This window comes from Scyliorhinus canicula, chromosome 16 (genome assembly GCF_902713615.1).
Source record: "Scyliorhinus canicula chromosome 16, sScyCan1.1, whole genome shotgun sequence".
NCBI lineage: Eukaryota > Metazoa > Chordata > Chondrichthyes > Carcharhiniformes > Scyliorhinidae > Scyliorhinus > Scyliorhinus canicula.
In genome coordinates this window covers 88806935-88832740 of record NC_052161.1, presented here as the reverse complement: position 1 = coordinate 88832740, position 25806 = coordinate 88806935, and the positions used below count along the sequence as shown (strand labels likewise).

The 25806-nt window shown below is 49.2% G+C and overlaps 1 protein-coding gene across 2 annotated transcripts in view; it reads left to right on the top strand.

The window, feature by feature from the left end:
* Positions 1 to 2379: 2379 nt before the first annotated feature.
* The window catches only part of LOC119979520 (rap1 GTPase-activating protein 1-like), a 97995-nt gene continuing 74568 nt past the window's right edge, over positions 2380 to 25806 (top strand). The window contains exons 1-6 of one of the 2 annotated variants that reach the window (XM_038821854.1): positions 2380 to 2605; positions 8912 to 8978; positions 12149 to 12184; positions 12885 to 12932; positions 18214 to 18252; positions 18721 to 18906. In XM_038821854.1, the coding sequence (XP_038677782.1) occupies positions 2499 to 2605; positions 8912 to 8978; positions 12149 to 12184; positions 12885 to 12932; positions 18214 to 18252; positions 18721 to 18906 (483 nt within the window). In that variant the 5' untranslated portion in view covers positions 2380 to 2498. Of the gene's footprint in view, positions 2858 to 8911; positions 8979 to 12148; positions 12185 to 12884; positions 12933 to 18213; positions 18253 to 18720; positions 18907 to 25806 lie in introns of both variants that reach the window. The other variant, XM_038821855.1, reaches the window with a different exon arrangement.

Genomic DNA, 25806 nt, shown 5'->3' with positions numbered 1-25806 from the left:
TGGCCCGAGCCCCCTTCGGCGATTCTACGGCGCGCGATGGGCTGAAGTCCCGCCGCTGAAAGGCCTCTCCTGCCGCCGTGGTTTCAACCACCTCTGGTGGTGGCGGGATTGGCAGTGGAGCGGGCCCCCGGGATCCTGGGGGGGACACGGGCCGATCGGACCCGGGGGGTGCCCCCACGGTGGCCAGGCCCACGATCGGGGCCCACCGATCGGCGGCCGGGCCAGTGCCCTGGGGGCACTTTTTTTCTTACGCCGCTGCCACGGCCTCCACCATGGCGGAGGCGGAAGAGACCCCCCCCTACTGCGCATGCGCCGGTGGTGACGTCAGTGGCAGCTGGCGCACCGCACATGCGCGAACCGGTGAAGGCCTTTCGGCCAGCCCTGACGCCAGCCGGCGGGTGTCAAAGGCCGTTGGCGCCGGTTTTGGCGCCAGTCGGCATGGCGCCAACCACTCCAATGCGTTCTCGCACCTTTGGGGAGGCCCGACGCCAGAGTGGTTGGCGCCACTCCGCTACACCGGGACCCCCCGCCCCACCGGGTAGGGGAAAATCCCGGCCCTGATTCAAAGCACGTTATCATGGAGTCTGCTAAGTACTCCTCTGGATCTTGCACCGAGCACTGCCCATTCACATGTATGTCTTATTAACCTCTCAATCTTCTTCTGAAGATGGCTGGATGTGTCCCGCTTTATATTGGAGTCACGGGTCACATGACCTTGGTCTAAAGACTGCACGGTGTATCTGTACTGCCACCTGGTTGGAGGTCGCACACCTTCCAACAATGATAAAGCCCATAGGCATATCACCACAAACATAGAACATAGAACAGTACAGCACAGAACAGGCCCTTCGGCCCTCAATGTTGTGCCGAGCCATGATCACCCTACTCAACCCACGTATCCACCCTATACCCGTAACCCAACAATCCCCCCCTTAACCTTACTTTTATTAGGACACTACGGGCAATTTAACATGGCCAATCCACCTAACCCGCACATCTTTGGACTGTGGGAGGAAACCGGAGCACCCGGAGGAAACCCACGCACACAGGGGGTGGACGTGCAGACTCCACACAGACAGTGACCCAGCCGGGAATCGAACCTGGGACCCTGGAGCTGTGAAGCATTTATGCTAACCAACATGCTACCCTGCTGCCCCATGGCACAATTAAATGAGTCTGCGACTGATACACTCCTTGCTAAAGTTCATTGTGATGAGTACAATTCCCCCAGACTGATCATTATCATCATTTTTAGCTTTCGAATTCTCTGCATCATGCATCACTTCCAAAACCCTGGCATTCAGCTTTGGGCAGTTCATCGTATTATGATATTTTGAGTCACACCTGAATCACCTTTTAACTCTTCCCCAGCAGTCCTGGGATTAATTTCTATGTTATTGCTCCTCCAATCCTACTTTCTTCCAAATTTGCTGAAATGTCTTCAAAGTTATAAATTTTGCCTGTAACCTTTCTGTTGTATTGATATATCTGAACAAGCTGGAAATTCAGTCTTCACCATGTCCTCCATCATTTGTGAGACTTGAAAATGTCCTATTAAGTCTGCTTGGACTAAATGCAGCCCCAGGATTTTTAAAAGCCGCAGACATCTGATCCTAAAGGGTCTCTTTTGCTGAGAACTGAAATGCCAGATAAGGTCGGGCACCTTTCCATGTGTGATACCCTAGAGCTAATCCTGGTTTTGGGATCTTGCTGTGCATGCTCTGCTTGTCCCTGATTGATGTATTGAGACTCAGCGGGGACGTTGCAAGTTGCAGGCTTTGCTGCCGGAGATCAGCAGCTCCCCTGGTTATTCGGAGAAAGGTCAGTGAAAGCCAGCAGCAGCAGGGAATTAGATTAGTATGAGTGCAGAGCAGAGAGTGAGAGACAGAGGAATAAACCAAGATACAAAGTGAAAGTTAGAGAGAAAGAGAGAGAGGCAGAGGAGGACAGGGTTAGACAGAAACAGGGGGAGAAAGAAAGACAGAGATAGGGTTAGAGAGGGGGGAAGACAGAAAGAGACAGAAGGAGAGAGGCAGAAAGATGGAGAGACAGAGCAGGAAACACTTATAGTGCAAAAGATGGACAGAAAAAGGGAGAAGGAGAGATTGGAATACATGAAGAGACAGGTAGACAGAGCGAGAAGTGGTGAGTGACTCTCATTCTGTCTCTCCCTCTTATTTTGCCTTTTGCTACTTCTGATTATCTTCTCTCTGTCTCTCCCTCTCCCTGTCTGTCTGTCTCTCCAGCTGTTTCTTTCTCGGTGCCTCTCTCTTTGTCTGTCTGTCTCTCTCTTTCTGCCTCTCGCTCTCTGTCTGTCTCTGTCTTTCTGTCCATTAATGTCTCTCTTTCTCCCTCACCCTCGCTGTGTCTCTCTCTTTTTCTGTCTCTGTCGGTCACTGTCTCTTTTTCTCTATCGCTCCCTGTCTGTCACTCTCTGCCTCTCCCTCTGTTGTTCTCTCTCTCTCTCTCCAACAGTTGAGAGGCTTCTGTTAGATCTCATGTGGAGTTGTTCTTTGAGAGGAGTGCCAGCTGAACTTCGTTCCCAGCATCAGCCTTCTGTCACCAAGCAGGGACCCTACAATTCTCTCCGCAGACCTAGAGAAAGGTACATCCGGTATGAGAGGCGGGGTTGGGGCGGTTGGAATCAGGTATACAAACAAACATAGCACTAGGAAAGCGGTGGAATTGTCATCTAAGCAGCCAAAGGGGTTTCAAAGAGATCGTGAATAGCCAGTGCGCATTTTATTGAACCAGACTCATGAACAAGAACCCTTGGCCAACCTGCAGCAATCGAAGATAATATACCAGTGACAATGTTCACCAGAAAACGCAGCTCCAACGCAGCAACATCAACTGGGTGAGTCAAAAGAACACTCACCTCAAGCAAATTGGAAAGCAGCAGTCAGACCACATGCAATCAAAGTAATGTACAGGTTGTGGGACTCGGGGAAGGTGGAAAGGGTGGGGGGCACAGTGTGGGTAATATATCCAGGGTAACTGATAACTGGGAGAGAGGCACATCGAGGAGTTCAGGGGGGTTATATCATATACAGGGTGTCAGATAACTGGAGGGGAGCACTCAAGGGGTTCAGGGGTTTATATAAAGGGTAACAGATAGCAAGGAGAGACACATGAGGGGTTCAGGGGAGTTATATTAAATACAGGGTAACAGGTAGCTGGGAGAAAGACATCGAGGGGTTTGGGGGATTATATTATATACAGAGTAACAGATAGCTGGGAGAGGCACATCAAGGGTTCAGCGGGTTATATTATATACAGGTAACAGATAGCATGGAGAGCCACATTGAGGGGTGTTGTAAACAGGGTAACAGATAGATGGGAGGGATGCATCAATGGGCCAGGGGGGTTATATTACATACAAGGTAACAGGTAGTTGGGAGAGGCATATGAAGGGTTTGGGGGATTATATTATACATAGGGTAACAGATTTCTGAGATGGAGGCACATCAAGGGGTTCAGGGGCTTTACATTATATACCAGGTAACAAATAGCTGGGAGAGGAACATCGAGGGGTTTAGTGAGGTTGTATTAAACACAGTGTTAGAGATATCTGGGAGAAACACATCAAGTGGTTCAGGGGGGTTATATTGTTTGCAAGGTAACAGACAGCTGGGAGAGAGACACATCAAGGGGTTCAAGGGGGTATACATTATATCCAGTGTAACAGAAACCTGGGAGAGACACGTTTAGTGGTTCAGGGCTTTAATATTATTTACAGTACAACAGATAGCTGGGAGGGAGAGATCAAGGGAAGGAGGGGGTTATACTATACACAGGAACATAGCTGGGAGAGTCACTTAAAGGGGGTTAGTGGGTTATATTGTACACAGGGTGACAGATAGCTGGGAGAGAGACAATAAGGGGTTCAGGGGCTATATTATATACAGGAGAGAGACATTGTATGGGAGAGAGACATTGATGGGTTCAAGGGGGTTGTATTATTCACAGATTAACACATAACTGGGAGAGACACATTGAGGAGTTCATGGGGTGTTATATTAGATACAGGGTATCAGCGAGCTGGAAGAGAGACATCAAGGGTTCAGGGATTATACTATATACAGGGTAACAGGTAGCTCGGAGAGGCACATCAGGGGCTCAGGGGATTGTATTATATACAGGGTAATAGATAACTGGGAGAGAGAGATATCAAGGATTCAGGGGGTTATATTATATACAGACTGACAGATAGCTGAGGGAGATACTTCAAGGGGTTCAGGGCTGTATTATTATATGCAGGGGCAACAGATAGCTGAGAGAGACACATCGAGGGTTAAGGTGGGTTATACAATATACAGGGTAACAGATAGCTGGGACAGAGACATTGAGAGGTTTAGGGGGAATTATATAATTTACAGTATAACAGATACCTGGGAGGGAGACATCGAGAGGATGAGGGGTTTATATTATGGACAGAGTAAAATAGCTGGGAGTGTCACATAAAGTAGGTTCAAGAGTTTATTTGTATACAGGGTAACAGATAGCTGAGAAGGATAACTCAGGGGTGCAGGGGTTATATCATACACTGGGTAACATATAGCTGGGAGAGAGACCTTGAGGGGTTCAAGGGTGGTTAGATTATTTACAGTTTAACAGATAGCTGGGAGAGGGACATCAAGGAGTTCAGGGGGGTTGTATATATACAGGGTAACAGATGGCTGGGAGAGGGACATCAAGGGGTTCAGGGGGTTTGCATTCTATACAGGGTAACAGATAGCTGGGAGAGGGACATCAAGGAGTTCAGGGGGGGTTGTATATACAGGGTAACAGATGGCTGGGAGAGGGACATCAAGGAGTTCAGGGGGGTTGTATATATACAGGGTAACAGATGGCTGGGAGAGGGACATCAAGGGGTTCAGGGGGGTTGTATTATATACAGGGTAACAGCTGGGAGAGAGACATCAAGGGGTTCAGGGGGTTTGCATTCTATACAGGGTAACAGATGGCTGGGAGAGGGACATCAAGGGGTTTACATTCTATACAGGGTAACAGATAGCTGGGAGAAGGACATCAAGGGGTTCAGGGGGTTTGCATTCTATACAGGGTAACAGATAGCTGGGAGAGGGACATCAAGAAGTTCAGGGGGTTTGCATTCTATACAGGGTAACAGATAGCTGGGAGAGGGACATCAAGGGGTTCAGGGGGTTGTATTATATACAGGGTAACAGATGGCTGCGAGAGAGACATCAAGGGGTTCAGGGGGGGTTGTGTTATATACAGGATAACAGATTGGTGCGAGAGACATCAAGGGGTTCGGGGGGGGTTGTGTTCTATACAGGGTAACAGATGGCTGGGAGAGGGACATCAAGGGGTTCGGGGGTTGTTTTATATACAGGGTAACAGATGGCTGCGAGAGAGACATCAAGGGGTTCAGGGGGGGTTGTATTCTATACAGGGTAACAGATAGCTGGGAGAGGGACATCAAGGGGTTCAGGGGGTTGTATTATATGCAGGATAACAGATAGCTGGGAGAGGGACATCAAGGGGTTCAGGGGGTTTGTATTATATACAGGGTAACAGATGGCTGGGAGAGATGCATCGAGGAGTTCAGGGGTATTATATTATATGCAGGAAAAAAGATAGGTCTGGGAGATACATTGAGGGGAGTAAGTGTAATTATATCATTTGAGTTGATTTATTGTCACATGTCCTGAAGTGCAGCGAATAGTATTTTTCTGCAACCACAGTACAAACATAGTAGACAAAAAAAATCGACAGAGTACATTGACAATTGGTACATTGACAAACAGTGATTGGTTACTGAGTAAGTCAGAAAGCTGATAAGAGATAAAAGAAAAGGGTCTGGGTAAGAGAGCTCGCAGAGAGTCGCCATGCTCCGGCGCCATCTTGAATTACAGAGAGCTGAGTGAGGGAAATTTCATAGAAGTTCATAGAATTTACAGTGCAGAAAGAGGCCATTCAGCCCATCGAGTCTGCAGCAGCGCTTACAAAGATAACCCTACTGAAGCCCACATATCTACCCTATCCCCATAACCCAGCAACCCCCACTTAACCTTTTAGGACACTAAGTGCAATTTAGCATGGCCAATCCACCTAACCCACACACCTTTGGACTGCGGGAGGAAACTGGAGCACCCGGAGGAAACCCACGCAGACACGGGAGAACGTGCAGATTCCACACAGACAGTGACCCAGCGGGAATCAAACCTGGGACCCTGGAGCTGTGAAGCAATTGTGCTAACCACTATGCTACTGTGCTGCCCTATGTTAATGAGTGGCGCCACCATGGAATATGCAAGAAAGAGAAATATCAAGGGGTTTGGCTAGGTTATATTATATCGAGGGTAACAGATAGCTGGGAGAGAGGCACATCGAGGTGTGCAGGGGTTATATTATATACAGCGTAACAGATGGCTGGGAGAGAGACATCAAGGGGTTCAGGGGGTTTATATTATATATAGAGTAACAAATATCTGAGATGGAGACAAATCAAGGGGTTCAGAGACATTATATTATATACAAGGTAACAGATAGCTGAGAGAGAGACACATCAAGGGGTTCAGGGGGTATATATTATGTAGTGTAACAGAAAGCTGGGAGAGACACATTGAGTGGTTCAGGGGGATTATATAATTTACAGTACAACAGATAGCTGGGAGGGAGACATCGAGGGAAGGAGGGGTTATATTACACACAGTAACATAGCTGGGAGAGTAATTTAAAGGGGGTGAGAGGGTTATATTGTACACAGGGTAACAGATAGCTGGGAGAGAGACATTAAGTATTCAGGGGATTATATTATATACAGGGTGACAGATAGCTGGAAGAGAGACATATAAAGGATACAGGGGGGTTATATTACATACATAGTAACAGGGAGCTAGGAGAGACATTCAGAGGTTCGGGGGGGTGTATTAAATACAGGGTAACAGATAGCTGGGACGGACACATTGAGGGGTTTGGGGGTTACATTATACACAGGGTAACAGATAGCTGGGAGAGAGACATTGAGGGGTTCAGGGGCAATATTATATTCAGGGTAACAGATAGCTAGGAGAGAGACATATCAAGTATTATGGGGGGGTTATATTATATACAGAGTGATAGATTGCTGGAAGAGATACATATCAAGGATTCAGGTGGGATTATATTACATACATAGTAACAGAGAGCTGGAAGAGAGACATCAAGGGGTTCAGAGGTTTAATATACAGGGGAACAGATAGCTGAGAGAGACACACCAGGGGTTCAGTGGGCTATATTATGTAGAGGTTATATTGTATACAGAGTAACATATTTCTGCGAGGCACGTCAGGGGTTCAGGGGCTTATATGCAGGAGTAATAGATAGCTGGGAGGGACACATTGAGGGTTAAGATGGGTTATACCAGGGGTGGGCAAACTTTTCCGTGCAAGGGCCACATTCAGAAATTCACAATTTTAAAGGGCTGCATAGTATATTAAGTAAAATAATTAATATTTAAAATAGCAAAAATAAAAGGTCTTTAAAGAAAAAAAAGCACATTTATTTGAAAAACAAAGTAACTCAGTAAGTAACAGAACAATGTCAATGAGAATGATGCATCTGACTGCAGTCATTTACCAGTTTGTTGAAATCAGGTGTCAAGTTGCTTGTGCTGATCCTTAACACTGACAGAAGCACAGCCTGGCCGAGTCAACGATAAAAACGTGCGTAGTGGGGTGGATGAGTGGGGCTGCCTTATTGGTCGGTTTAGTTGGGTGTGCGACCAATAGGAGTCCAGGTTACAAACAATAATAAGGCTTATTGTTTGTAACCTGGACTCCTATTGGTCGCACAACCAACTAAACCGACCAATGAGACAGCCCCACTCATCCACCCCACTACGCGCGTTTTTATGCGGCCCGCCAATGAGGTGCCCGGAATCATAACCGGCATTTTTGAAAAGCTGCCGGGGAAAAGCCGCTGAAGTAAATGCGCTTATTGAATAAGCGCATTTACTTCAGCGGCTTTTCCCCAGCGGCTTTTCAAAAATGCCGGTTATGATTCCGGGCAACTCATTGGCGGGCCGCATAAAAACCTTTGTCGGGCCGCATGCGGCCCGCGGGCCGTAGTTTGCCCACCCCTGGGTTATACTATATACAGGGTAACAGAGAGCTGGGATAGAGACACATTGAAGGGTTCAGGGGGGTTATATTATATGCAGGATAAAAAATATCAGTGAGAGAGGCATCAATGTGTTCAGGCAGGTTATATTATATATAAAGTAACAGATAGCTGGAGAGAGACATCGAGGGGTTCAGGGGCGTTATATACAGGGTAACATCTAGCTGGGAAAGACACATCGAGGAGGTTGTACACAGGGTAACAGATGGCTGGGAGAGAAACATCAAAGGGTTCAGGGGGCTTTATTATATACAGGATGAGATAGCTGGGAGAGAGACATATCAAGGATTCAGGGGGGTTACATTACATACATGGTAACAGAGAGCTAAGAGAGACATTGAGGGGTTCAGTGGGTTATATTCTATACAGGGTAACATAGCTGGGAGAGATACACTGAGAGGTTCAGCGGGGTGATGTTATACACAGGGTAACGGAGCTGGGAGGGACACAGAGGTTCAGCGGGGTGATGTTATACACAGGGTAACAGATAGCTGGGAGAGACACACTGAGAGGTTCAGCGGGGTGATGTTATATACAGGGTAACAGGGAGCTGGAATAGAGACACACTGAGGGGGTTCAGGTTTTTTAAAATTAAATACAGGGTAACAGATAACTGGGACTGACACATCAAGGGGTTCAGGGGGTGTTATATATATGTAGGGCAACAGATAACTAGGGAAAGAGACATATCGAGGTCTTGTAATAAAACCTGCAGAGTAATGTCTATTTCACTACCTGTTTAACACAAGATGCAACATTAAATGTTTGATTCTTACTAATACAGATACTTACAATCAGTGGAGACTGGAACTAAATTTGCATCAACACAGAGTCCGTCCTGTACACAGAAGGTGAGATATCTTAACAGTACGCGCTCACGAACATAATGAACAAACCAACACTCTTTAACTCACTGAATCACCTCACATCCCTCACTGTGACACTCTTATATATCCCATAACACTCAGTGACACATTGATATATCTTACACTCCTCACTGTCACACTGTGATAAATCCACAAACCTCACTGTAACATTCTGATATATCCGACACTACTCACTGTAACACTCTGATATGACCCACACCCTTCACTCTACCACTCTGATATATCCCACACCCCTCACTGTACACACTGATACATCCCATACCTCTCACTGTGATAATCTAATATATCCCACCCCTCAGAGTAACACTCTGATATATCTCACACCTCTCAATGTAACACTTTGAGATATCCCACACATCTCACTGTAACACCCTGATAGTCTGCACACCCCTCACTGTAAGACTGATATATCCTACACCCCTCATTGAAACACTGATTTACCCCACACCCCTCACTGTAACACTGACATATTCCACATCCCTCACTGTGATACTCTGATATATCCCACACATCTTTCTGTAACACTCCAATATACCGCACACCCCTCACTGATATATCCCAGACCCAACAGTCTGATATATTCTACACCACTCACTATAATCTGCTCTATCCAACACCCTTCACTGTAATGCTCTGTTGTATCCCAACTGCTCACTGCAACACTCTGTTATATCCCACACGCCTCACTTGAGCAATCTGATATATTCCACACCCCTCACTGTGATACTATGATATAGAAACATACAAAATAGAAATAGGGGTAGGCCAGGGCAGCACGGTCGCATTGTGGAGGGCAGCACGGTCACATTGTGGAGGGCAGCACGATAGTATTGTGGTTAGCACAATTGCTTCACAGCAATTGTGGGTCCCAGGTTCGATTCCCAGTTTGGGTCACTGTCTGTGCGGACTCTGCACTTTCTCCCCATGTCTGCGTGGGTTTCCTCGGGTGCTCCGGTTTCCTCCCACAAGTCCCAAAAGACGTACTGATTGGCAATTTAGACATTCTGAATTCTCCCTCGGCGTACCCGAACAGGCGGTAAAATGAGGTAACACAGGGATTTTCACAGTAACTTCATTGCAGTGTTAATTTAAACCTACTTGTGACAATAATAAAGATTATTATTATTATGGGCCAGGGTATAGAACACTCCAAAGTATATCATGGAGTTCACCTGACCTACAACTGTTTATCTACTTTGGTTATGATGAGCACAAGGGCCCGCCTTTCAGGTGTTACTCAACAGAGGCCTTAAGCACTTTTATCAAAAACAAGCTTTATTCTACGAATTTAGTTAACATTTTTTATAAACACACACGTTAAGCATTTTTATCAACTACAAACATACATACCCACACAGCTACAGTACTCTATGTATAACCCTTGATTAAATTTCCCCCTTTAACTGATCCAATTAAATAACAGGATCCCATAAACCAGTACCCCCTTTTCAAAGGTGTGGCCCAGCACACAGCACTCAAGACCTGGTATGGATGCTCTTATTGCCTTTCCAAAATAGCAGGTTTGAATTCCTTCCGGAAAACAATTATTTCTTTTCAAGTTATCAAGAAGTCTGGAAACATCTTTTAAAATGAAGATAGAGAGACAGGACAAAATACTCCTCTTTCTGAGTACAGCAGCCAAATGTGAAAATCCCGTGTCTGTGTGGGTTTCCTCCGGGTACTCCGGTTTCCTCCCACAGTCCAAAGATGTGCAGGTTAGCTAGATTGGTCATGCTAAATTGCTCTTAGTGTCCAAAAAAGGTTAGGTAGGGTTACTGGGTTACAAGGATAGGGTGGAGGCAGGGGCTTAAGTAGGGTGCCCTTTCCAAGTGTCGGCGTAGACTTGATGGCCGACTGGTCTGCTGCACTGTAAATTCTATGATTCTATGAAAACAAAAGCAAACTTAAAACCAATTTCCAGAGCCACAGCCCAGTTCCACCCACACAATGACATTACTGAAGCCAAGTGATAAGACAAAAACCTTTCTTAAAGGGACTCTCCCATGACATTATTATCCCACACTCCTCACTGTAACACTCTGATACATCACACACCCCTCACTATAACACTCTGATATACTCCACACCCCTCACTGTAACACTCTGATATATCCCACACCCCTCACTGTAACACTCTGCTATTTCCCACATTCCTCACTGCAACACTCTGATATATCCTGTTGTGTTCTGTGAACGTGCCTTTGTAATGATTCATGCAGCACTGTTGGTGACTTAACTAGAATGAAGATTTATTGATTAACACGTGGAAAGGTAACAAACAAAATACCAGACTAAGTTACTATTTGAGTTTTGTGAACTCTCCTGGAATTATCCTATGTGCGACTGTCCTGTGGTATGCCTTACTACCAACTGGCGAAAGCTGGAAGTTACATGACCAATATCTGGCGTCACCAGCTGGTTGGAGATCGCATTGCTAACTATATACAATATTATTCACCGGCATATCACCACATATCCCAGATATATCAACAGCCTGATATAGAGCACAACCCTCACTGTAATACTGTGTTATATCCCACACCCCTCACTGTACTACTCTGATATTCCTCAAACCGCTCGCTGTAACATTCTGATATACCCAACATGCCTCAATGTAACACTCAGATATAGAACATAGAACAGTACAGCACAGAACAGGCCCTTCGGCCCTCAATGTTGTGCCGAACAATGATCACCCTACTCAAACCCACGTATCCACCCTATACCCGTAACCCAACAACCCCCCCCCCCCCCCCCCCCCCCCCCCCACACACACTAACATTTACTTTTTAGGACACTACGGGCAATTTAGCATAGCCAATCCACCTAACCCGCACATCTTTGGACTGTGGGAGGAAACCGGAGCACCCGGAGGAAACCCACGCACACACGGGGAGGACGTGCAGACTCCGCACAGACAGTGACCCAGCCGGGAATCGAACCTGGGACCCTGGAGCTGTGAAGCATTTATGCTAATTTCCAGAGCCACAGCCCAGTTCCACCCACACAATGACATTACTGAAGCCATGTGATAAGACAAAAACCTTTCTTAAAGGGACTCTCCCATGACATTATTATCCCACACCTCTCACTGTAACACGCTGACTGATATATCTTCATTTTTCTTTTCACAGACTGAAGACTTGTTTGAATTCATTGAGAAGATGCAGGTAATCCACCCGCATGCTCCCATTTGCTCTGTCAGATCCTTAGCTAGGGGGTCACTGGACAGGGAGCAGGAGCAGGATCCTGGGCTGAATCTCCCCTCTCTCTAACACAGTGGTCACTTGACTGGAATCAGGAGCAAGAACCTGTGCTGATTCAGCTCTTTCCCAATCCCAGGGATCAGTGTCCAGGGGTCAGGAGCAGGAATCCGGGCTGATTCAACCAACCTCCCTCCCCCTAACCCGGGGGTGACTGGACAGGGATCAGCAGCAAGAACCCAGAGTAAATTAACCCCAGTCCACAACCCAGGAATCAGTCTATGCAGATCTGGAGCATGAATCCAGGCTACTTCACCCCTCCCTAACCCAGGGGTTTCTAGACAGGGATCAGGAGCAGGGAGGCTGTCTGTTTTGTGTCACAATTGAGAAGGGTGATGCTGAAGGGATGAACGGCTGAAAAATCCCCTCTAGATTTGTTAATGGGGTTTGACAATGAGAGCCAGGGATATATTAGATCAGTGAGAGCTTGAGGAAGAGAATCATTGAGTTGTGTGTGTTCGGGAAGGGAGTGGATAAATGTGTGGTTGATAAGGTTTGTCAGGTAGGTGGAGTTGGCAGGTTTAGAATGTAGCAATGGCACACACAGCGCTAACCTCCTGCTCGGAAACCGTTGATGATAGTCTTGGCTTTTTGATCTATTTCTCAGGGCACTCGATTGGAGGAGCAAAGATGTTCACTGCCGCAACTTCAGAAGGTACAATTGAAATTCCTTCTCCTTTTCATGACCCCAGTCTCCCATTCGCCAATTTCCTATTGTCTCCTCCCATCCTCAACCCATCTTTCTCTACCTCTACTCTGACCCCAGTCAATCGCTAAAAATCCTCCCCAAAATTACATTTATACAAAGAAACATAGAAAACAGAAAAAATAGGAGCAGGAGGAGGCCATTGGGCCCTTCAAGCCCATTCAGTAATTCATTATGATCATGGCTGATCATCCAACTCAATAGCCTAATCCCGCTTTCCCTCAATAGAAACATACAAAAAATACAGATGAATGTCTGAATTAGGAGCAGGAGTAGGTCATTCGGCCCATCAAGCCTGCACTTCCAATCAATTAGATCATAGCTGATCTGGGTGTTGCCTCAACTCCACTTTCCGTCTGTCCCCAATAATCCTTCACTCCCTTGTTGTCCAAAACTCTGTCTAGCTCAGTATTAAATTACCCAGCCTCCATTGCTCTCTGGGGGAGAGAGTTCCACAGACTAATATCCCAATGAGTATAGCCTCAAATATCCATCAATTCTGTGCAAGAAAATTCCATCGACTCATGACCCTCTGAGAAAAAAAATCTCCTCATCTCTGGCTCACAGGGAGGCCCCCTACTTTTAAACTGTGTCCCATCATTCTAGATTTCATATTCCCATCCCCACGATGGGGAAACGTCTGTCTTGTTATGCTCTAAGTGTAGCATAAGTGGCTTCCTTGTGGTGCACTGGCGCTGGCGCTTCTCTTACCGTTTTCTGCTGGTTGGAGTGTGTTTTCCTCACAGTATTTACCGAATTTGTCCAGGACTGCATGGAAGTTGCTCCTGTTTTGCCTTTTAGAGAACTTGAACGTTTTAAAGATTTCTTCTGCTCTGGCACCGGCGATGGTGAGCAGAAGCTCTGTCTTTTCAGCATCGGCCACGTCTTGTAGGTTGGCTGCTACCAGGAAGATCTCAAACCTTTGCTGGAATGCCCGGCAGTTTTCGCGGAGATGGCCGTGGCACTGGAGCCGCTGCGGAACCGGGATCTCGATCATCTTGCCTGGGTATTGTTGCTGGTTGTCACTGTATGCTGAGGTATGGCTATATGGATTGAAACAGTTCACTCTGGGACCATGTCTTGTTATGCTCTAAGCGTAGCATAAGCGGCTTCCTTGTGGTGCACTTGACAAAGGAAGGTTCAGATGTGGAGATAACTTCAACACGTTCATTAAACTATTTATACTTCTCCTACTTGGGTTCGCCACTACTGTTAATCCTTCTATAGCTACTCAGACTGACTAACCAGTCTGCTACAATCCACGTGGTGGGAGTGATATTGAATCAACCCTGTGTCTCTACTCACTGACTGTCTCCACTGGAAAGAGGAAGATCATGTGTGTTGTGTCCTTTATATATGGGTTGGTGCAATGCCCTCCTGTGGTCGTGTCACCTCTGTGTGTATAGTGAATGCCCATTGGTTGTGTCCTATCTAACTGTTCTATTGGTTGAGTGTCTGTGTGTCATGTCTCTGGTGCTCCCTCTAGTGTCTAGCTAGTCTACATGTATTTACATTAACCCCTTGTGTATTTACAGTGATGCACATCACCACAACGTCCTCTCAGCATTCACCCTGTCAGCTCTCCTCAGGAACCTTACATATTTTTTGTGAGGGCCACGAAGAATCCAGCACGAGTTTTCAGGATACAAAGAAATAACATTTATTTACAATAACATACAGATACAACAGCAGCAGCAACTTCCCTTGCTGCTCACTCCTCTCTGTCCCTGGTTCCAAACTGGCCAGCTCTATTCATGCAGGGAGTCTGCTAATGATTTCTCCGACCCCTCATTTGGGAAGCTCATACTCCCACAGGATTGTGGGATTGTCATTAGTCCCCAGCCAATGGTAAGCAGGCAGGTTATAACGTTTTGGATACTTGTGGGGGGGAGGACTTACCAGGGGTAAGCCATGGGGTACGGGCCTCTGGCACGGAGTCTGTCCCTGTTGCTCAGAAGGGGAGGGGGGAAAGGGGGAAAGGAGTAGAACATTAGTAATTGTGGACTCAATAGTCAGGGGCACAGATAGGAGATTTTGTGGGAGCGAGAGAGACTCACGTTTGGTATGTTGCCTCCCAGGTGCAAGGGTACGTGATGTCTCGGATCGTGTTTTCCGGGTCCTTAAGGGGGAGGGGGAGCAGCCCCAAGTCAAGGTTCACATTGGCAATAACGACATAGGTAGGAAAGGGGACAAGGATGTCAGGCAGGCCTTTAGGGAGCTAGGATGGAAGCTCAGAGCGAGAACAAACAGAGCTGTTATCTCTGGGTTGTTGCCCGTGCCACGTGATAGTGAGACGAGGAATAGGGAGAGAGAGCAATTAAACACGTGGCTACAGGGATGGTGCAGGCAGGAGGGATTCAGATTTCTGGATAACTGGGGCTCTTTCTGGGGAAGGTGGGACCTCTATAGATAGGATGGTCTACATCTGAACCTGAGGGGCACCAATATCCTGGGGGGGAGATTTGTTAGTGCTCTTTGGGGTGGTTTAAACTAATTCAGCAGGGGCATGGGAACCTGGATTGTAGTTTTGGGGTACGGGAGATTGAGAGTATAGAGGTCAGGAGCACAGATTTGACTTCGCAGGAGGGTGCCAGTGTTCAGGTAGGTGGTTTGAAGTGTGTCTACTTCAATGCCAGGAGTATACGAAATAAGGTAGGGGAACTGGCAGCATGGGTTGGTACCTGGGACTTCGATGTTGTGGTCATTTCAGAGACATGGATAGAGCAGGGACAGGAATGGTTGTTGCAGGTTCCGGGGTTTAGGTGTTTTAGTAAGCTCAGAGAAGGGGGCAAAAGAGGGGGAGGTGTGGCGCTGCTAGTCAAGGACAGTATTACGGTGGCGGAAAGGATGCTAGATGGGGACTCTTCTTCCGAGGTAGTATGGGCTGAGGTTAGAAACAGGAAAGGAGAGGTCACCCTGTTGGGAGTTTTCTATAGGCCACCTAATAGTTCTAGGGATGTAGAGGAAAGGATGGCGAAGATGATTCTGGAAAAGAGCGAAAGTAACAGGGGAGTTGTTATGGGAGACTTTAACTTTCCAATTATTGACTGGAAAATATATAGTTCGAGTACATTAGATGGGTTGTTCTTTGTACAATGTGTGCAGGAGGGTTTCCTGACACAATATGTTGACAGGCCAACAAGAGGCGAGGCCACATTGGATTTGGTTTTGGGTAATGAACCAGGCCAGGTGTTAGATCTGGAGGTAGGTGAGCACTTTGGAGACAGTGACCACAATTCGGTGACCTTTACGTTAGTGATGGAAAGGGATAAGTATACCCCGCAGGGCAAGAGTTATAGCTGGGGGAAGGGCAATTATGATGCCATTAGACATGACTTAGGATGTGTAGGTTGGAGAAGTAGGCTGCAAGGGTTGGGCACACTGGATATGTGGAGCTTGTTCAAGGAACAGCTATTGCGTGTTCTTGATAAGTACATACCAGTCAGGCAGGGAGGAAGGGGTCGAGCGAGGGAACCGTGGTTTACCAAAGAAGTGGAATCTCTTGTTAAGAGGAAGAAGGAGGCCTATGTGAAGATGAGGCGTGAAGTTTCAGTTGGGGCGCTTGATAGTTACAAGGAAGCGAGGAAGGATCTAAAGAGAGAGCTGAGACGAGCAAGGAGGGGACATGAGACGTCTTTGGCAGGCAGGATCAAGGAAAACCCAAAAGCTTTCTATTGGTATGTCAGGAATAAAAGAATGACTAGGGTAAGAGTAGGGCCAGTCAAGGACAGTGGTGGGAAGTTGTGTGTGGAGGCTGAGGAGATATGCGAGATACTAAATTAATACTTTTCGTCAGTATTCGCTCAGGAAAAAGATAATGTTGTGGAGGAGAATGCTGAGACCCAGGCTATTAGAATAGATGGCATTGAGGTGCGTAGGGAAGAAGTGTTGGCAATTCTGGACAAGGTGAAAATAGATAAGTCCCCGGGGCCTGATGGGATTTATCCTAGGATTCTCTGGGAAGCCAGGGAAGAGATTGCTGAGCCTTTGGCTTTGATTTTTATGTCATCATTGGCTACAGGAATAGTGCCAGAGGACTGGAGGATAGCAAATGTGGTCCCTTTGTTCAAGAAGGGGAGTAGAGATAACCCCGGTAACTATAGGCCGGTGAGCCTCACGTCTGTTGTGGGTAAAGTCTTGGAGAGGATTATAAGAGATACGATTTGTAATCATCTAGATAGGAATAATATGATTAGGGATAGTCAACATGGTTTTGTGAAGGGTAGGTCATGCCTCACAAACCTTAGCGAGTTCTTTGAGAAGGTGACTGAACAGGTAGATGAGGGTAGAGCAGTTGATGTAGTGTATATGGATTTCAGTAAAGCGTTTGATAAGGTTCCCCATGGTCGGCTATTGCAGAAAATACGGAGGCTGGGGATTGAGGGTGATTTAGAGATGTGGATCAGAAATTGGCTAGTTGAAAGAAGACAGAGGCTGGTGGTTGATGGCAAATGTTCAGAATGGAGTTCAGTTACGAGTGGCGTACCATAAGGATCTGTTCTGGGGCCGTTGCTGTTTGTCATTTTTATAAATGACCTAGAGGAGGGCACAGAAGGTTGGGTGAGTAAATTTGCAGACAACACTAAAGTCGGTGGAGTTGTAGACAGTGTGGAAGGATTTTGCAGGTTACAGAGGGACACAGATAAGCTGCAGACCTGGGCTGAGAGGTGGCAAATGGAGTTTAATGTAGAGAAGTGTGAGGTGATTCACTTTGGAAAGAATAACAGGAATGCGGAATATTTGGCTAATGGTAAAATTCTTGGTAGTGTGGATGAGCAGAGGGATCTCGGTGTCCATGTACATAGATCCCTGAAAGTTGCCACCCAGGTTGATAGGGTTGTGAAGAAGGCCTATGGTGTGTTGGCCTTTATTGGTAGAGGGATTGAGTTCCGGAGCCATGAGGTCATGTTGCAGCTGTACAAAACTCTGGTACGGCCGCATTTGGAGTATTGCGTACAGTTCTGGTCGCCTCATTATAGGAAGGACGTGGATGCTTTGGAACATGTGCAGAGGAGATCCACCCTATACCCAACAACCCCCCCCCCCCCCCCCCCCAACCTTACTTTTTAGGACACTACGGGCAATTTAGCATGGCCAGTCCACCTAACCCACACATCTTTGGACTGCGTGTGTCAGAAGAGCAGGGAGAGTGTGTTAGAGAGTTTATGTGAGGAGGGGAGTGTGTGTCGGAGGGTGTGCTAAATCACTGTTAATCTTTTTTAACTTTCAGCGGGAGTTTGAGAACTTCGCACGTCCCAGTATTCAGGAGGTATGTGAATTCTCTTTCTTGAAATGAAATGAAATGAAAATTGCTTATTGTCACGAGTAGGCTTCAATTAAGTTACTGTGAAAAGCCCCTAGTCGCCACATTCCGGCGCCTGTCCGGGGAGGCTGGTACGGGAATCGAACTGTGCTGCTGGCCTGTTTGGTCTGCTTTAAAAGCCAGCGATTTAGCCCAGTGAGCTAAACCAGCCCTTGCTATTTTACTCTCTGTTTCTTGCTCTATTCTTCGCTCCCTCTGTCCCTTTCTCTCTGTCTCTTTTCCCTGCATCTCTGTCTGCCACTCTCTGGTTCTCACTCTCTCGTTTCCAAGCTCTCACTCTCTGTGCTTCTCCCCCCTCTCTGTGCCTTTCTCTCTCTCTCGCTCTCTTTCTCTGTTCCTCTGTCTCACTCCCTCTGTTTTTTGTTGATTGATTACACACTCTCGCTGACCATATCTCTGTCTCCTGTTCTGGAGGTTTTCGAATGGGGGCCTCCTTACCCTCTCATTGTCCTTCCTCTGACTGGGGGATATTGGATTGAAGGGACATGTGGTGCTGAACCCGTTAGTGTGGAGGAAGATCCCGATTCCCTGACTGACTCCAGGCTGCTGGTCGAAGGTGAACGGACTGCGACACTCTACCGGAGACACTTTCTGGGGAAGGTAAGATATTGCTTTGTGGTAACTTGAGACAGTTGTGTTGTTTAAAAGAAGGAACTGCTTTACATAAATAAATAATGAAGTTTAACAATAAGAGTAACTCAGCAGTGCTGTAGTAACAGTAATGAAAATGAAAACATCGTAAAAACAGGTCACCCACTTGCAGACTGAAAAGCCTGCCAAAACCCGCACATGCTAAGAACCTTCAACAGATGCCAGTAAAACAATTACATCAGAGAAAGGCTTAAAAGAACACTCTGTACTCAAAATAACACTGTAACAGCCCTGGTCAGCTGGAATACAGCGGCACATGGAAGGGTGGGTTTCATTGTGCCTGAGGACCATCACACCTGTGATAACCTTCATGGAGGTCACTGCATCAGGACTGTCAGATTCCCTGTGATCTCCACTGAACATGAGCTCCCCAGGTAATGAAGGATCGGGGCTTCCTCTGAACAGGTGGTTAGATCACTGGTATAAAATCCCAACCTGGGTGTAGATTGAGAAGGGAGACCCTTTGGCAAGTGGAGATCTCGTATATCGTAAATAAAGCCTAACCTATGGTTCCTACCTGCTTGGTCAATGGGTGCTGGTTTAGAAGATTCCACAAAGCCTCAGACCCCTTCCTCGCTCACCGACCAAAACAAGGGGCTAGATTTTCCCAAAATGGGGCTAAGTGTTGACGCCGTCATGAAAACCATCGGGATTCACGATGGCGTCATCGAGTCCACAGGTGGAGCGATTCAACCGCTCCCAAGGGGCTAGCACGGGCGCATCGCGAAACGCCCGACGAGCCAGCCACCAATTTGCTGGTTCCTTAATTGACGCAATGCCGTGGCCGCACTTAATAATTTACCCCTCACACACACACAGCGTCACAGGCAAGATGGCCGCCAGGAGATCAGCGGCGCGATTACGGGACGGCAAACGCGAGAGCCTCCTGGACGCCGTGGTGGAGAAGAGACTGGTGTATCCCGGGCCGGGACAGAGGTCAGCAGGCGCCATTGTTCGCCGTGCCTGGGCAGAGGTGGCAACCATCGTCAGCGCTGTCAGTGAGGTGGCCCGGACTGCAGACCAGTGCAGAAAAATGCTGCAGAACCTCCTCAGGGCAGCCAGGGTGCGTACCCAACACTGTTCCCCAGGCACTAACCCCCCCTACCCCCCACATACATGTGACCGCCCCTCTCTCCTCCAGGGGGACGGTCCCACCCCTACCCTGACCCACATGGCTGCACCCACCCATGCCAGCCGCAATGGCCGGGTGACCTGTGCACTAATACCATCAGAGACCCAACCCCTGGGCTGCATGCACCGGGCTGTCTAACACTGTTGCTGTTTGTATTTACCTCCCCCCCACTCCCAAGGAGACACCCCCTCCCCCCCCGAGAAGTCTGCGCATAACCACCGGGAGCGGGAGAAGACCAGAGGAGGACCGGAAGACCGGTGTCCCCTCACCATGATCGAGCAGAGGACACTAGACATTGTCGGCGGGCCGGAGGAGAGGGAGGTCGCCGATGCGGAGGTCGGAGGCCCGCCACCAATTGAGACCCCCTGCCTAGTTGCGGGTTCCAATGACACATGTGTGCCTACCCCAACCCCCGTCATCCTCCACCACAACCCCCCTCACCCCACACACCAACCCCCCCACACCCCAACCCCCCCCTCACCCCACACACAACAGCCCTCAGCAACTCACGCCTCACCCCCATCTGGCTGTCTTGTGTCCTACCGGACCATCTGGGGCCCTCCACCTCCGGCCAGTGCCAGGGCCAGTGCGCCCCAGAAACTCAAGCACCGACAGGGAGAGCAGCCAGAACACCAGCCCTCTGTCCGAGACAAACCAGGTGGAGTTAGGAGCAGCCGAGTGGCCGGACGGTCGGGGGGCAGCCCGGCCCCAGCAACCAACTGCCGCCCAGATGTGTCCCGGACTCCTGGAAGATCCAGTCCCACCCATAGTGCAGGTGCAGGCAGAGACCCAGGGACTAGAGGAGAAGATGATGGCCGGCTTCCAGCACCTGCAGGGGCAAGTGGAGGAGTCCATCCTGTAGCGGGATGCCCTTTTTCTAACTCCACCCAACGGGCTTATATTGGGCTTGACACCCCTTTGCCCAAGCCCCACCACTGCCCGGGTGATCCTCTCTCTCTTACCGGTGGATTCACAACCACCTCGCACCTATTCCACTTGAGCAGCGCCCCCGGGAGAGAGAAGAAAGGAAAGTCTCTGCCCACCTTTATCTGGCAGTCTTTCCTGAGTGGGCGGTTTCGAGGTGCCCAGGTTACTCCTCGGTCTTAGACACTGGAATTATGGTAAGGGAGATTTACTATTGTGACTTGGTCAGAGATCGTTGGTGAGGAATTGAAAACTCAAAACGGACACCAATTGAAAGCCAAATATAGGTATTTATTAAACGTTCAAGGTCAATATCACCAAATGCTCGAAAACACCACAAAATGCCTTATGCTTTACAAAACTATGACTATGGAAGGAATACTAAACGGGCACCACGTAAAAGCTTACTTTATACAATTTTAGCACTGTCTTAAAACTATGATAGATGCGTGCAACCCCCTTTCCCCCAAAAGCCTCATCCACTATAGTAATCTTGGGAACTTGGCAAACTTCCAGAGGATACTCACAATCCAAGTTCAAACTTAAACTGCTCAGTGGGTCTCAGGCTGCGTGCTGGAACAAATGAAAGGCAGGCACCAGGAGCATGATGATGATGAGCAGGAGCGAGGAGACAGCCGGTCTGACCATCCTTTTTATACACCAATTTTGAGTTTCCTGCCACCTCCGCTCCTTTCCCAACCAACAGTTTCGTAGTTTGCAAAGGCTGCAGCCTTATCTGCTACTGTGATCTTCAGCCCCCATTGAAGCATACGTGGGCTTAACATCGTTATCTTCGGTATTAGGTACTTGATTGCACCCTATTGTCCCTCCGGAGGTTGCTGAATGCTATCCCATTAAGGAAATGGGTTCTATCTTCCCTCTGGGCCAGGGCCATCAGCGTCTGTATTGAAACTAACCCAGGTGCATTGTTCTTCTGTTCCCTCTGGGCCAGGGCCATCAGCGTCTGTATTGAAACTAACCCAGGTGCATTGTTCTTCTGTTCCCTCTGGGCCAGGGCCATCAGCGCCTGTATTGAAACTAACCCAGGTGCATTGTTCTTCTGCCGGTCTAGTCTGGTGATGTCACAAACTCCTTTATCTTGCAGATAAACTAATCACCGGCCTGTCTGGGTTTCTGCTGCTTGTGGATTTCGAGAGTTGCCTCTCTAAACACACACACAGGGCTGAGGCTGCTGGGAAGTTTAGTCAAGGTCCTGCAGCCCCAAGCATGGCTGTTTTTTTACTGCTTTAAAGTTCAAAGTCCTTTTCCCAGCTCATAAAAGGCTCGAATCTTGCCCAGAAAACCTACAATCCGCGGGCAGGAGCAGGGTCATGCATTCCACCCAGGCCGAAACTTCACGCGTGGCATCCGCGGTGGAGGGAATGGGGGTGACAGTGTCGGACATGGGTCAGAGAATGCAAGGCTGGGGGCATTCCGTGCAGGTGGGGGCTGTTGCCCATGACAGGGCTGCCCACACACAGGCAACCATGTGCCAGAGCCAGCTGCAGATTGCAGCGGTGCTCCTCAGTGTGGCCCAGTCACAGCAGGTCATTGCGAAAAGCATCGGCCCCATTGCCCAGGTGCTGGCCGGCGTTGCACAGACCTAGAGGGAGGTGGTGCAGTCACAGACCGATGTCGCCCATTCCCTGTGCTCCATGGCCACTAACGTACAGACCCTTGTCGATACCAGAGTGGGCATCCAAGCCTGGCAGCGCCAGGTGTCGGGGGGCCTCGGGGGTTGTCTCCGCTTGCACCCCCATCCCATGGAAAAGCCCGGGGGGTATTAGGCACCCGAAGGAGGAGGAGGTGCTGGGGCCCATGCTGGTGACTTGTGCAGGGGAGGTCCCGGAACACCGCAACACCTCAGACTCCCCCTCCTGTCCCTGGTGCATCTGGTGGCCAGCGGGCAGAACATGGCGGCACCACACCACCTGGGACATTTCCCCCCCCCCCGACCGTCCCCATCACACCATCCCCAGCTATTTGACAGGACCGTGTGATGGACTGGCCAGCCCGCATGCAGGGATCACCCAGGTGGAAGGTGCTACTATGGCATGAGTCAGACATTGTCTAACGATGTGGAGCACGGAACACATCGCAGAGTGGGTTGTCATCATCCTCCATCCTATGGACCAGACCCTTTGTCACTGCCAACCCAGTGCCCCCAGCTTGTAGCACCGCAGGTATATATAATGGAGGGGGGCGTGTATGCAGTTGGTTCGGTAGTGCGGAGGTGAGGGTGGTTGGTGGTGTGGGAGGTGAGGGTGGTCGGTGGTGAAGGAGTGTAGCATTGAGGTATTTTGGTGTCAGTGCCCCTGCCGAGCAACACCCCCCCCCCCCCTTGGTGAGACGTGTGTCGGCTAAAGTGTCCCGTGCTCACTGGGGGGGGGGGGGGGGGGGGGGATCCCTTGAACATGCCAGGGATTACAGATTGTGCCAGTATGGAGGAGTCATGGACATTCCCTTGATATCGAGCGCAGACGTGCAGGATCCTCATCTGGTGGTCACAGACCACATGAATGTTAATGGAGTGGTACCCCTTAAGGTGAAATCCACCTGTGGCCATCGGGCGATGTGCATGAACTCGGGGCATCCCAACAACGAACCCCAATGCCCGGCATCCTGGTGGGCCCGGTCCACAGGGAACTGGATGCACCTGTGCGCCGGTGCCTTTGAGATGCCGGACAGGTCCACACTCGGCGACTGGAACGACCCTGTCGCAAAAAGGTTAAGGGCGACCGACACCTTAATGGCCACTGGTAGCGGGTATCCTCCCCCACTCCCACACGATGCCAGGTGTGCCATCATGTGGCATATGTGTCCGGTAGTCTCCCTGCTCATCCGCAGCCTCCGCCTTCGTGCCCGGTCCGGAAGTTCCTCAAAGGACATATGGCGCCAATACACACGGGGCCTCATCCGGTGCCTCCTTGATACCACGAGCACCTCCTCCTCCTCCTCGTCTTGTTCCTCCTCCTCGTCCTCCCGTTCCTCCTCCTCCTCATCCGTTCCTCCTCCTCCTCCACGTCCCGTTCCTCCTCCCCGTCCCGTTCCTCCTCCTACTCCTCAGCCTGTCAGGCGGGCAGCCCTCCAGCATGAGCGGCTGCCGCCTGCCCCTCTGCAGCCCACTCCTCTGCTGCAGCCTCGGCCTCCTCTCTGCACCGCCTCCGCTGACGCTGCCACAGGGCTGCATGCAGGGCAGCAGCCCCCGCCACGGCAGCAACATCGCTGGTTGGTGACCAAACATGATAATCTGCAGGGAGTGAGGGAAGTAAATGTTATCATGGCGCATACACCCGCGCACAACCAGGTACCATGGGCTACATGGTTGCCCCGGTTGGCACCGCGCGCCCCAGCCATGCATGCCCCCCACCCCCGCCCCGTTGGAGCTCCCGCTCCCGGCGCCCGTCCCTGCCGCCAGGGCCATTGCTTCATGCCCTGCCCTCACTGGGGGCTGCCGTCGGTGTGGCCCTGGGTGTTCCCCATGGGTGGATATCGCCGGTTGAGTGGAGTAGCCGGGGGGCGTGGGGGGGCGCACCCATCCATATGTCCGTTAACCATTCGTTCACCCAGCGCATAATGGGGCTCGGTGCGGGGGCACCGCCCTGTCATGTCGGTGTGTCTCGTTACCTGTGTGGTAGGTAACTCGTGCCATTCAATCCTTGATTGATGGTGAGGTCTTCTGAATCTTGATGAAGAAGAATCGAACTCGTCCAGTAACAACAAAGGTTTATTGAGTAACTATAACAATAAGTGCATGAGTTCTTTACTTTAACTTTGATACTAGTGATAAGATTAACAAAATCTAACTGCAATAACTATACGTAACTAGCCATCTGAACTAGTCTGATGTTGTCCTGGTCGCAGTGCACCCGAGAGAGAGCGAGACTGAGGGGGATACAATGTGGTTGCTTTTTATACCCCTGTTGGTCCGGCCCTCTCGTGATCATGTGGTGCTGCTGATTAACTCCTTGTGTACATGCACATACAGAGATCATTACAGGGGGCTCCCCGACAGCTCGGCTTGACCCCTTCCCCTCCCCTCTCCGCAGAAAGCACGGTCGGTGTCCGTTACGGGAGGCCATGGACCCCCACACCAACTCCTGCCTCTTTTCGCAGCCCCCTCAGCCAACACGCCGGTATCACGATTTTTATTAGGTGGTTAGAACACCGCATTGGGAAATCGGCCCATCCAGCCTGCTGAATCGCTGAGGCTCCGGAGAATCGATAGTCAAGGTAGATAATGAGATGCATACGCCCCACGGTAGGCGCCGCAATTTCATCGGGTTCGGGGGTCCGGAGAACCCAGAATCGGCGCGAACCTTGCGTCAAACCTAATTTCGGCATCGGAGCCGATTCTCCAGCGGATTGCATTTTGCGATTTCAGCGCAATGTCTCTGAGAATCCAGCCCAAGGTTTCACTGTGCCTCAAGACCATTGATTCCCCCTCTCCCAAATATAACAGGGTATCAATCACTGTGCCTCAGGACCAGGTAGCTCATTGTGCCTTCCTCGCTGTTTCACTTTCTCATTCTCTCTGGGCCACTTTTTCTCTCTCGCTCTTTCACTGTCACTGTCGCTCTCCCTTTCTGTCTCTCTGTCTCTTTCTCAACCTCCCTCTCTTTCACCATATTTCCCTCTCTCACCCTTGTCTGCCCATTAGTCTTTCTCTCAGTCTCTCTCTATCTCTACCTCTCTCCCCAATAACCCTTTCTCTCTGATGAGACCATCAATTCACAAGACATGTGGTTGGAAGTGAACAGTGGTTTTAATAGTCTTACAACTGAGCCTGCCTG